The 14,297-nt window shown below is 37.2% G+C and overlaps 1 protein-coding gene across 1 annotated transcript; it reads right to left on the bottom strand.

Annotated features, from left to right (window-relative positions):
• Positions 1 to 8,108: 8,108 nt before the first annotated feature.
• LOC112314394 (prostaglandin E synthase 3-like) lies at positions 8,109 to 9,010 on the bottom strand. Its single transcript, XM_045204088.3, is given in 1 exon segment — positions 8,109 to 9,010. A coding segment is annotated over 1 exon segment (483 nt). The 5' UTR covers positions 8,977 to 9,010; the 3' UTR covers positions 8,109 to 8,493.
• Positions 9,011 to 14,297: the final 5,287 nt, after the last annotated feature.

Below are 14,297 nucleotides of genomic sequence, written 5' to 3'. Positions count from 1 at the left end.
TTTCCAGGTCTGGATATTCTACAGTAATTGGAAACCTTCCATTCCGATGCTTTATATGTGTGTGTGTGTGTGTGTGTGTGTGTATATGTATATGTGTATGTATATGTGTGTGTATGTATATATACATATATATAATCAAAAAATAAAAGAAAACAAAGGACATGTAATGAATCTGAACAGGCAGAGAAACTTAGAAACTAGAACTTTTTAGGTTTATTTTGTTTTGTTTTCCTCAGGAAAGATTGTTTCCAGGCTAAGGTATTAAATAGAACAATAGTGTCTAGTTGTATTTGAGAATCTCATTTTTTCTGATCTTCTCCAATTTCTTTGGTTTCTAAAGCACATCTAGAACCATAAGCTCTGCAACCACAAAACTCAGCTCTGATCTAGAATGACTCTGTGTTCTCACAAATGAATGACGTCATGTTGAGAATTCCCTCAGAGGGATCTGGCATGACTGACATGCATTTCTATGACTGTGCATGTTTGTCTCATTTCTTTTTGTATAGTTTATGAAAGTATCAATATAGTTTTAATAAGTAAATATTTTTAGGTTACAGAACTGACTTCTCATATTAATATTAATAAAACTCCAAATTTGAAGAACAATAAAAGGCTATATATTGTGTTTTTTAAAAATTGCCCAGCATGTTTACTGTATCATAAAATTGGGCTATTAAGTGAAAGTCATAGGAATCAAGACTTCTCTGTATAGCAAGTTTTCCAAAAAAATGTGAAGAGGGAGAATGAGTAGAAATCAAATCAAATTAATTATTAAACCTACACAGAGAGAGATATACACATAGGCACATTACGTTGAAGTTTGGCACACTGGAGAGGCTAAGAGTGGTGGAATCAGGGATGCATAAACAAAAAAACATAGGTTTTATTTTTGTGTGAGACACCAAAATAACAGTAATTTATGCTTTGATTTTACCTTGCTGTGTTATGAACCCACATTCTGAGGCAATGGTCCATGTACAGAAACTCTCCATACTTTGAGTTGAGTCTTTAGTTTCTTGGAGAAAATGATATGCCATCAGAGAATCATAGAAATACAATGAAAAAGGTTATAGATGCTCCTCTGAAATTTTAAAAACACAAGTGAGTCCCAGCCCTGTCATGTTACTTGGGAAAATTATTTCACCTTTAAATACTTCAGTTTGCCTATCTGAGGGAAAATGGTCCACAGATTTATAATGAGGATTAAATGAGAGAATGAATATAAAGGATAATGAAATCCTACTACTTAGGTTAGATTCCCAGCTCACACAATCCTGGCAAGTGATTTAATGTTGCAGAACCTCAGACACATCATTTTAAATAATGATAGTGCATCTCTCTTAGGTTTATTGTGAAAACCAAAGGACTTAGCCCAGTGTTGAGCACATAATAGGCATTCACGAAATGGGCATTCTTTTTTACCATTCACTTCAGTTCGCAAAAGTGCCTTTCTTGTTTGCAATTATTCTTATTAAACAGTCTAACAATTTAACTTCTATCAGACTCCCCACTATTAAAATTTAGGGATCAAGGGCACAATTCATCTTAAACTTCATTCTGAAAAGTAGAACTTTAGTAATGTGCCTATTTGCAAATGTTTTTTTTAATTAAAATTTTTTCTAAATACGTTTTCTCTAAAAATATTTTGTTAATACTTTTTAGAAATAAATTAAGTAAAAGAAGAAAGTGAGAGTAAAGGGTTTACTCTGCCAGAATTAACTATGGCTAACATCTTAACAAATTAGCTTCTATTTTTTTTTCATTTTAAAGAAAAGTCACACTATTATTTTTGTAAAGATAATGTATACTAATTATAAGGGATCAGCCAATCCAGAAACTAAAAGTTTTAAATCGTTTTAAACCCCACGAACTATAAACTACTATTATTAATATTAGAGAAAGATAATTCAAGATATTCCTTATACAACTACAAATAGATAGATGAATGCAGGTATGTATTCGTGAATGGATAAGGATGTAAGGATGGATGAATGGATGGATGGGTAGATGGATGGAAAAATAAATTTTATTTTTCTTGAATTTTATGAATGAAAATAAGTAATTTGAGGGAATTGTTATATTCAAACAAGATATCTCTTCACAAGAAGACAGAATATACACACCCAATGTGGAAATTGAGAAGCTATTGGCCTCATTAGTAATTAGAAACATGCAAACACAGCTTCTGATACACCAGGTCTGGGAGGAGGAGAGGGACTCAGGAATTTGCATTTTTAACAAGCTCCAAGTTAACAGGTGCTGCAGTATGTAAACTAAATTTTAATAACTACTTGCCTGAAGAGTATCTTTTAAAACATAAAGTGCAAAAGCAAGTAAATCTAAGCAAAAAAAATCACTTGAGGCTTACACACACACATACATACACACCTGCTAACACTATAAAATTACAACATCAGGAGAACCATAAACACAGGGTTCAGGATAGTGTTACCTGTGTTGGGGCAGGTGGGGAGATGAACAACAGCAGGGCCAACACCTTGATCTTGGGCTTCAGCCTCCAGAACTGTGAGAAAATTAATTCCTATTGTTGGATAAAAAGATATTTCTTCACAAGAGATTATTTCCTAAAAGAGCTCTTTAAGGTTCTATGTGCAGAATGAGGGAGACAAAGAAAGACTATAAAATAATAAGATCTGTCATTTAAAAAAACCTAGCTATCAATTTTAGTCAATATTCATTGATGCCATGCTTTAAAGAAGACATCAACAGCCTACTTTCCTATTCCCTTCTTCTGATCTCTCAAAAATTTATTTTTTATCTTTAAATTGTCCTATTATCATAACCCATATTATCATATCCATAATTACTTATATTGATTTTATACTTAAATTGATTCAATGTTTGCCCATCGGTCTTTTTACTATGATTTCTATAATCCTGAATTCTATAGTTTGATTCCTCTCTTAACTGGCTAGATTGACTTTTCAAAATATTCTTTCAATAATGTTATGTTCCCCAATTGTATTATGTTTGAGATTGTCTTCTTTCTGTTTTAATATCAAAATGCCATTTTGGCTGGGTGTAACTCTTGAGTCACTTTTACTCTATAAGCTTTGTAGATAATAGTCTTTTTTTTTTCTGGCTGTGCATTAGTCTGAGCGAACCCCAACCCTTTTCCTCTTGCAGGTAATTTGCTTTTTTTTTTAAAGACTATTTTGCTAGAGCAGTTTTAGATTTACAATAAAACTGAGAGGAAAGCACAAAGATAACCCCTATCCCCACAGATTCATACCCTCCCCTATTATCAACTTCACTTACCAAAATGGTACATATTTTACTAAGGATGAACTGACATTTACACATCATAATCACCCCAAATTAATAGCCTTAGGTTTTGAAAGCTAATTTTGAAGGGTATAGAATTTTAGGTTGATGGGTTTTTCTCTCAACATCTTAAATATTTCACCCCAATCTATTTTTGCTCTCATGGTTTCTGAGAAGTTGAATGTAATAATTTTGATTCCTCTATAGAAAGGTTTTCCCTGCCTACCTCTGGCTTCTTTCAGTATTTTTTCTTTATCTTTGATTTTATATGCCTATGTGTAGTTTTTTTTGGTATTTATTCTGCTTGGTATTTCTTAAGCTTACTGAATCTATTGTTTGGAATTAATCTGGAGAAATTCTCAGCCATTATTTTTCCAAATATTTCTTATTCTTTCTTTCTTCTCATTCTGGTGTTCCTATTATGTGTATGTTGCACCTTTTATGGATGTCCAACAGTACTTGAATATGGTATTCTGGGGTTTTCTTTCAGGATTTTTCTTTTTGGTTTTTGAATATGCTATTGATATATTCTTTAGCTTAGAGATTTCTCCTTTAGTGCTGTCCAGTCTACTAATGAGTCCATCAAAGACATTCTTTATTTCTATTACAGAGTTTTTTTATCTCTACCATTTCTTTTTTATCCTTTCTTAGGATTTCCACCTCTCTGCTTACAGTGCCCATTTGTTCTTGCATGCTTTCTACTTTATCCATTAGAGCTGTTATTAACCATAGTTGTTTTAAGTTCCAACATCCTTGTTATGTTTGGATCTGATACTTTCTTTGTCTTCAAATTGTGTTTTCTGCATTTTATGTCTTATAACTTTTTCTTGATAACCAGACATGATGTGCCAGGTAAAAGGAACTGCTATAAGTAGGTCTTTAATAATGTGGTGGTGAGGAGTGTGTGTAGGCGGCAGAATTCTATATTCCTATAATTAGGTCTCAGTGTCTTACAGAACCTATGACTCTGGACTGTGAACTTCACAAGTGTTTCTTAATTTTTCTCCCTCCTTAGGTGAGTCAGGTGGCTAGAATGTGCTGGAGTTAGGTATTTCCTTTCAGCCTTGATAATATGCCAGCAGATTAGGCTCTATTTAACTAGTTTCCCCTGAAATGGTTCCTTTTACCCCTCTACCTGCTGAAAATCTGAGGAGATTATTTTCTCCAATACTTAGTCCTAGTCAAGGGAAATAAATCTCACAATATTGTGGGGCACGCCTTCCCCCTATATCTGAATCTCCCTGAAGTTTTTAACTTTCAGACTTGTTGGCAATCAGCCTCCAGGAATTCATTAATGATAGTTCAGATTTCCTTACCCTGGCACTGATTCCTGCTGTGGTTTCTGCTGATGAGTCTGTGCTCTGGCAAGCTGTGGCCCCTGTATTTACCTGTCTGACTCTCCCAAATGGGGGCAGTGGTTTGCACTGTATCCTCTCATCTTTTATGGATCCAAGAAAGTTGTTGATTTTTCAGTCTGTTCAGCATTTTATCTATTTTAAGATTAAGTGGTGACTTCCTAAGTGGAAGCTGAAACACTATAACTTTCTTTTAATGAGTGAATAAATGAAAATATCTTCCTTCATTATTTTATTCATCAACAGATATTTATGGGATACCTACAACTTGCCAGACAGGGCTAGGTAGGCACTGGCAATAGCAGTTACCAAAAGAAACTGGTAACCATCATAGTTCTATGCCATCATAGAACTTGCATTATAGCAAAACCTTAAAGTTTATCAGTTTTCCTTCTTCTTTTTCATTGTTTATTCTATTATAGTTGTCCCAATATTTTCCCTTTTGCCCTCTCTACCCAGCCTACCCCTCTCTCCCAGAGTCAATCTCCTCTCCATTGTCCATGTCTATGGGTCATTCATACATGTTCTTTAACTAACCCCTTCCCCTTCTTTTCATCATTCCCCCCTCCCTACCTCCTCCTACAGCTATCAGTTTGTTCCATGTTTCCATGTCTCTGGTTCTATTTTTCTCATTAGATTACTTTGCTCACTAGATTCCAGTTATAAGTGAGATCATATGGTATTTGTCTTTCACTGACTGGCTTATTTCACTTAGAATAATAATAGTCTACAGTTTCACCCATGATCGCACAAAGGGTAAGAATTCCTTCTGCTTTCTTTCTGCTGTATAGTATTCCATTGTGTAAATGTACCCCAGTTTTTTAGTCCTTTCCTCTGTTGAGGGGCACTTGGGCTGTTTCCAAAACTTGGCTATTGTAACTAGGGCTTCTATGAACATTGGGGTGCATAAGTTCTTTTGAATTGGTGTTTCAGATTTCTTAGGGTATATTACCAGCAGTTTTAGATGTAGGGCTAGGTTGTTTGAGATTTTTCTATCTTCTATAGGTATGCCTGTATTCCTATGAACTTCCGCCTCAGGACTGCCTTCACTGTATCCCATAGCGTTTTGGTTGTTGTGTGTTCATTGTCATTTGTTTCCATATACTTTTTGATTGCTTTCTTGATCTCATTGTTAACCCAATAATTATTTAATAACATGTTATTCAGTCCCCATGTATCTGAATGTTTTTGAGTTTTTTCCTTGACGTTGGTTTCCAGTTTCAAGCCATTGTGATCCAAGAAGATGCTTGATACAATTTCAATTTTCTTGAATTTGTTGAGGCTTGTTTTTTGTCCTACCATGTGATCTATCTTTGAAAATGATCCATGTACATTTGAAAAGAATGTACATTTTGCTTCTTTGTTGTGCAATGTCCTATAAATATCAAAGAAGTCCATTTGAACTAGAGTGACACTCAATGCCACAATATCCTTATTGATTCTTTGTTTGGAAGATCTATCTATTGTTGACAATGTGTTGTCAAAATTTCCTCCAATGACTGTATTGCTGTCAATCTCTTAAAGTCTCCAAGATTTGTCTTATATGTTTAGGTGCTCCTATGTGGGGTGTATATATGTTTAAAAATATTATACCCTTTTGTTGGACTGTCCCCTGAAGGATTATGTAGTGACCTTCTTTGTCTCCTGTGATGGCCTTCATTTTGAAGATGATTTTGTCTAATACTAGTATTGCTACCATGGGAATTTTTATGTCCATTAACTTGGAATATTTTTTCCTATCCCTTCACTTTCAGCCTGTGTGGACCTTTTGTTCTAAGATGGGTCTCTTGGAGACAGCATTATGTGGATTGTGTTTTCTTTTCTTTTTTTTTTAAGTCTTCCAACAGTTTATTAGAAAGAATATAGACATTAAAAAATCCCCACTGTTATGAACATAAATTGAGCTTTTCAGCCCTGGTACAAGCTGGATCCAAAAAAAAAATAGAAAGAAAAAAAAAGAAAAGAAAGAAAAAATCCAATAGTGTATTAACATTTTTTCACTCATTTGCCATACTGACAGTGCAAATACAAATTTGGTCTAAATGTACAGACTCTCAAGCAACAATGTACAGCCTTTCTTCGTCCTCCATGCTAATAGATGCAAAAGTTCAAGGGCCAAACAATACCAAATGTATAGGCTTCAAAAACCATCTAAGTCATTCCACGCAGCAACATCCTCACAGACATGTCACCTAAAGCAAGGGACATAAAGGAAAGAATAAACAAATGGGACCTCATCAAAATAAAAAGCTTCTGCATGGCTAAAGAAAACAGCACTAAATTACAAAGAGAACCAACAGTATGGGAAAACATATTTGCCAATGATACCTCAGACAAGGGCCTGATCTCCAAAATATATAAAGAACTCACATGACTCCACTCCAGGAAGACAAACAACCCAATTACAAAATGGGCAAAGGACTTGAACAGACACTTCTCCAAGGAAGACATGCAGAAGGCCCAGAGACATATGAAGAGATGCTCAGCATCACTAGCCATCAGAGAGATGCAAATTAAAACCACAATGAGGTACCATCTCACACCAGTCAGAGTGGCCAACACAAACAAATCCACAAACAAAAGTTGGAGGGGATGTGGAGATAAGGGAACCCTAGTGCACTGTTGGTGGGAATGCAGACTGGTGTCACTGTGGAAAACAGTATGGACTTTCCTCAGAAAACTAAAAATGGAACTGCCCTTTGACCCAGCAATTTCGCTGCTGGGATTATACCCTAAGAACCCTGAAACACCAATCCAAAAGAACCTGTACACCCCAATGTTCATAGTAGAACAATTTACAATAGCCAAGTACTGGAAGCAACCTAAGTGCCCATCAGCAAACGAGTGGATCCAAAAACTATGGTATATTTACACAATGGAATTCTATGCAGCAGAGAGAAAGAAGGAGCTTATACCCTTTGCAAGAGCATGGATGGAACTGGAGAGCATTATGCTAAGTGAAATAAGCCAGGTGGTGAGGGACAAATACCATATGATCTCACCTTTAACTGGAACAGAATAAATAGAAGAAAAAAGGAAACAAAATATAACCAGAGACATTGAAGTTAAGAACAATCCAGCAATGGTCAGGGGGGAGTGTGGAGGGGACAGTGAGGAGAGGGGATTACAGGAACTACTATAAAGGATACATGGACAAAATCAAGGGGGAGGGTGGAGGTGGGGGAGGGAGGGGGTTCAGCTGGGGTGGGGTGGAGGGATGGGGAGAAAAGGCACACAACTGTAATTGAATAACAATAAAAAATTAAAATTAAAAAAACATCTAAGTTAGGGCATTTACTAGTTTTAGCTAAGATACATTTGGAACACTGACATGTGGTCACTTATGTACAATAATGTGAAGTAAATTTTTTGAAAAATATAACTTGAGTGGAACAATCCTGAAGAATATACCAGAGGGACAGATTACCAGTTTAGGGTATCAACCAATTTGTTTCAGCCAGTTCGAGTCCATATACTAAAATCTATAACTATCTTTCCATAATCCGAGAGCTTCCTATTATGTCAATATCTATGTTATGAAGTAAAGGAGACTTAGGTAAAATGTTTTTATTTATCACAACTGTTGTATCAATTGCTTAGGACCTCAACAGCATCATGGGAGTCTGGGAAATGTTCATACATAAGGTTATTGCCCTAGCTAACTTAAAATTGCCCCATACAATGGTACATATCAACCCTTAGTGAAGCCTTTAAGAAAACAAACAGGTTGGAAAATGGGTTAAAGGAGGAAAATGCAGCATTTGCCTTTAGAGCAATCAACTCAGAAATTCAATTACGAAATCTTGCAGAGAAGTTATTTTTCTTTCTCAAAATCTGGTGACGACATTCCTTACTCCAGATCTGGCATTTTTTCATCATCACTGTCTTGTGAATCATCATCTGCTCCATCTATTTCTGGTAAATCTACATCCTCATCACCACCCATGTTGTTCATCATCTCAGAGAAACGATCAAAATTAGACATGTCTTCATCTGAATCATCTTCCCAGTCTTTCCAATTATTGAAATCCACACTAAACCAATTAAGCTTTACCCTTTCTTTAGTTAATCTTGGCCATGACTGGCCAGATTCTCCTTTTCATAAACAACATAAAATTGATCTGTCCGTTCTTTTATGCTTGGAATCATTTGGATCAATCCAATGAAAAATATCAATTTCATTTAAATGTTTAAAATTATAACTTCCTCCAAGACAACCGAATGTAAGTTTGGATTTTTCAAAATTTACATTAACATCTTTACTGTCTTCAACACAAAATTCAATGAAGACATAGTCCCTGCGATCATACCACTTTGCAGAAGCAGGTTGCATCGTGAACGAGGCAGGGGGAAGGGTGAATGGGTGGGCGGGCCTCTCCCGCCTAGCTGCTGAGCAGTGGACTAAACTGTGGTGGCGACTCCAGTGTTTTCTCCCTGGTGCCGCCTCTTCTCGCTTCCCTCAGCGGCTGGCGGCAGCGGCTGGCTCTGGATTGTGTTTTCTTATCCATTCAGCTATCCTATGCCTTTTGATTGGAGCATTTATTGCATTTACATTTAAGGTTATTATTGATACTTATTCATTGCCTTTTTTCCCCATTTTTACCTTTGTTCCTCTGTCTGTCTTATGTCTTCTTCATCTTAATGCAGCCCCTTTAGCATCCCCTACAATGCTAGTTTAGTGGAGATGTACTCTTTTATTTGTTTTGTGCTATTGTTGTTCTGGGAAGCTCTTTACTTCACTTTCTATTTTAAATGAGAGCCTTTCTGGATAGACTAGTCTTGGCTGCAGATCATTGCTTTTCATTATTTGGAATATGTTGTGCCATTCCCTTCTGGCTTGTAGTGTTTCTGTTGAGAAATCAGCTGATAGCCTTATCAGAGCACCCTTCTTTGTTACTATTTCTCCCTTGCTGCCTTTAAGGTTCTCTCTTTGTCTTTAAATTTTACCTTTTTAATTATGATGTTTCTTAAAGTAGGCCTCTTTGGGTACATCTTGATTGGGACCCTCTGTGCTTCATGAACTTGTGTGACGTTTTGCCTCACCAAGTTAAGGAAGTTTTCTGTCATTACTTTTTCAAACAAGTTTTCTATCCCATGCTCCTTTTCTTCTCTTTCTGGTATTCCTATGCTGCAAATGTTGTTATGAAGCTCCCTTAAACTATCCTCATTCATTTTAAGTCTTTTTTATTTTGTTGCTCTGACTGGGTGTTTTTTTTTTAGCATGTTTTCCAACTCATTGATTTAGTCCTTTGCTTTGTCTAGCCTACTTTTAATACCTTCTAGAATATTCTTCATTTCAAATAGTGTATTTTTCATCCATCTGGTTCTTATTCATAGTTATGTCCTTTTTCAAGGTGATAAATACCCAGTCAATTCCATGTAGTTCTTACTGAGTTCCTTGAGCATCCTTTATAACCATTACTTTGAACTCTGTGTCTGATAAGTTGCTAGCCTCCATTTCATTTAGTTCTTTTTGGGGATTCCTCCTTTCCTTTTTATTGGGGGTTCTTTGTCTCCATACTTTAGGTGACTCTTTCTGTTTGTTTCTGCATATCAGATTGCTCTGCTTTTATTCCCTGTCTTCATTGGGTGGCCTTCTGTGGTAGGCATTCTGTTGGACTCAGTGGTACAGTCTCTTTGATCCCCTAAGCTGGATGCCCTTTACTCATTTTATGTAGGCTCTCTTGTTGTAATTGGGCTTTCATTATTGATGGTTCATTTGTTGGTGGGATGTCTCTGCTGTCTGGGTGACTGAGAGTCACTACCCCCACCACATCATGTATGATATTGTATATGTGCTGGCAGAACAAAGCAAAACTACCCCCAAAACCAAACCCACACCAACAATAGTCCCCCCTACCACATGAGCAATATCAACAGCAAATGAGCAAAGATAAATAAAAGTGGAAAGAGGTTAAGAATATTATAAGATAGGAAAAGTGAATATGAGATGACTAAAGGAAAGAAAAATGATTTTGAGAGGGTAGAGGGAAGAGAAATAAGAGTAAGGGATAGAAATAAGACAAAGACAGAGAGAGAATAAAATTTAAAACATAAATATAAAAAGGAAGGGAGATAGCAAAATGACATAAGAGAAAAGTGTAATATGAGGCTTGAAATAAAAATTAAAAAAATAATGAATAGGAAAAAAATATGAAGAAACACCACACAGCAGCAATAGCAATGACCGATGAGCAAAGATTAATGAAGGTGGAAAGAGGGTAAGAATAGTATAAGAAAGAGAAAACAGAATATGAGAGGTCTCCAGGAAAGAAAAATCATTTTGAGAGGACAGAGGAAGGAGAAATAATATGAGTGAGAAATAGAATCCAGGCTAAGATAGGGAAAAAGTAAAATTTCAACTCAAATGAGCAAGGGCAGGAGGAAGTAAAAATGAAGTAAGACGGGGGAGAGAGTATCCTACAAGATTTGAAATAAAAAAATAGTGAACAAATAGGTATAAAATTGAAGAAAAACAGCAGTAATCACAATATGAACAACAAACAAGCAATGATAAATAAAAGTGGAAAGAAGATAAGAATATTATAAGAAAGGGGAAAGAATGTGAGCTGACTAAAGAAAAGAAAAGTGTTTTTGAGAGGATACAGGAAGGAGAAATAGTAAAAGTAAGGAATAGGAACAAGGCATAGAAAGGGAGAAAATAAAATTTAAAACAAAAATAGGAAAGGAAAGGAAGAAGGCAAAATGGACAAGGGAAGGGTACAATGTGAGATTTAAATAAAAATAATATAAACAATATAAAAATATAAATAAAAATAAAAGACAAAAATAGTGAATTAATTGGAATACAATTGAAGAAAAAGAAAAATATTAAAAACCTGTGCAAGAGAAGAAATAATGCAAATAGTGAAGAACAAGGTAGAATTCATCATCAACAGATTTTGGTGTTTATCTTCTCTCTTATTCTGGATCTTCTTCTGGTCCTCTCTCCTCTCCCTTGCTGGCTTTGCTCAAGGTACAGGTGGGTCATCCAACTTCTGGCAGCACCACATGTACCACCTTCACCTGCCTCTAGAGGGGGCTTATATTGTGATTGGGAGTGTGGAACCCCTGGGTCTCCCCTGGGAAGTACTGTTCAGTCTTCTGGGAAAATTGTGGGTGTGCTCCCCTGCCCCTACACCACCCATGTTGGTCTGTCCCAGCATATTTCCAATAATGTATGGTTTCTGATGAACTTGCTATCTGGTTCAAGGGAGGGGCCAATCTGTGTAAGAGGATCAGCTCTTTCTTGCTTAGCACTGAAGGCAGCTCTGTGTGAGAATGGAGACTGGGTGGGGAGCTGGTTACTCTCTGCTGCACAGATTTCTGATCACTGTTTTGCTGGCCTCAGTGGAATAGGGTCCTAGGAACCAGTGTATTTTGTCTCCCTGAGATAAGTTCAAAATGAGCCTTTTTGGAGTTTCTCTTCCTGTCCTTCTCCTGTGGATATGCACCCAGCAGGGGTTTCTTGACCTGGCCTGACTTGTTCTGTAGAGCTTCCTTGTTGGATGTGGTGTTTGCAGTCCTGCAAGAGGTGCGGGCTAGGGAGGTCCTTCCCTTCCCAGAGGTTTGAATTCTACCAGGGACAGGCATTCTGCCTGGCTGCAAAGAATTTCAGGTGCTCAACTCTTGCCCATCTAATTCCCAGCCCACTGTCCTCACATTAGACACAGTCCCAAATTTTCCACTTTGCATAGCCCCTGGCTTGCTAGTCACACTGGGCTGGGGCCCAGAAATCCCTTTGCTGTGCAACTTCCTGATCTCCCTGCCCAGCTGTATTCAGTGGGAGCAAACTGTGTTTTCAATCTTGTCCATTTTTGCTGGCAGGGCAGCTGTGCATGGAGACCCTGCACAGCACGCTTCAGCTCCCCCTTTAAAAAGTCTGTGTCACCCACACTGCAGTACTCAGTCACTGTCCAGTTCTCTGCTCACACCACCTCTCCAAAAAGCTGAAAGTTTCTCACAGACATGGCTGGCTGCCACCTGCCTTCACCCAACCCAGTTGTGACCCCTGATCATTTTGGGAGATAGCATCTCTCTCTCTCTCTGTCTCTCTGGCACTCTCCTGGTTGGTGTTTGGTACTGCAGCTAAGGACGTGCTGCTCGCTGTGTGTTTAGCCTGGATATCCCCAAACCTGTATGTCCTCCCAAGTCACTCCCAGCCTGGGTCTGGGGGGTTCCTATAAGGGACTTGGGTCCCCTACCCTAGGAGGGGAGGAAACCACAAAGCTTCAATTTCTGACTAGTCTCTCCACTGCTGCAGGCACCATGCATGGGGTATTTCCCCTTCAACTTATAACATGTCCTTACAGCCTTTTGTGAAGCATCTTCTGTAGTCCTTGGCTTCAAAACTTCATATTAACTAAGATTTTATTGATTGCTCAGGTTATTTGTTGGAAGATCAGCCAATAATCTGAGTTGGGGGCAAGAGCAAGTGTACTCAGCTTCCACCTACTCAGCCGCCATCTCCTATTCATGTTGTAAACCTTAACAGTTTAATAAGGATATGTCTTGGTCTTAAGTGTTCTGCATTAAATTTACAAAAAACAGAGAATGCTCTTTTGATCTTCAAATTAAGTCGTAGTGTCTAATTCATTTATTTGTTCTATAATGACATTGGGCACTTATTTTTTTTCCTTAGGCATGCAACATTTCATTTCATCTGTCATCATATCTTTGAGCTCTTGTTTATTAAATGCTGGGTCTCATGAAATTCTAGAAAATGCAGTATTTATGAAGAATTACTTTCTGTTTCTTTAGGTTAACTGTGATATGGGTTGAACTCTTTTGCATACAATGCATGATTTTGTTGTGCTATAGTATTTTTGCATAGTTGCCATGTCATTTTGTTTCATCTTGCTCCAGTATTAGTTCTCTACTGTCTCTTCTGAGACTTTATTATTTACTATATATGCTATTTCTTCTGAGATTTTATTATATATTCAAGGAATCTCTGCTTCTAGTTGGGGTGGAGGTTAGTACACGATTTCAGTGTTGAAAAGCTTTTGATAATTTCTTGAATTGTAAGTCTGGAGTCCTCCTTTCCACAGAGGCAGCTTCATTGTTCATTTTTATCACCTGTTTCTCTGCGGTGGTAGTTCCTACTAATCATTTATTAGAAGGAGAGAAAAATAAGGATACTTAAACCCATTTTTTTCTTTCTAGCTTTAGCTGATATTAGGGAGAATTATATTTGGCCAATTCAGAAGTTTGCTCTTGTGCGATATGGGGTGAGGTAAGGAATACAGCACTACTACTCTTCAGAATCTTTTATCACTTCCTCAGCAACCAGGTTTTGAAATCCTTTGCTTAGGTCAGTGGTTTTTTAACCTTAGATGGAGCTATGAAGGTTAAAAAATCCTGATATTCAGGGTGCATCCCAGATCAATTGAATCAGATCCCCTGAAAGTGCAAATATTTTTTAAAGCTCCCAAGATGATTTCAAGCTTAAGAATTGCAAGCTTAGGTTATGTACCTTTCCTTCTTTGTTGGCAGTTTTTTTTTAAAGAAAATTGTTTGCTCACCCTGGCCAGAGTGGCTCAGTTGGTTGGAGCATCATCCCATAATGGTTTTGATTCCTGGTCAGGGCCCCTATCAAGGTTGTGGGCTCAATCCCCAGTCTAGGCACATACAATCCTTGGTCGGGGCATGTTT

This window comes from Desmodus rotundus, chromosome 5 (genome assembly GCF_022682495.2).
Source record: "Desmodus rotundus isolate HL8 chromosome 5, HLdesRot8A.1, whole genome shotgun sequence".
Taxonomy (NCBI): domain Eukaryota; kingdom Metazoa; phylum Chordata; class Mammalia; order Chiroptera; family Phyllostomidae; genus Desmodus; species Desmodus rotundus.
The sequence above is the reverse complement of the archived record's forward strand: the minus strand, read 5'-3'. Positions and strand labels throughout refer to the sequence as shown.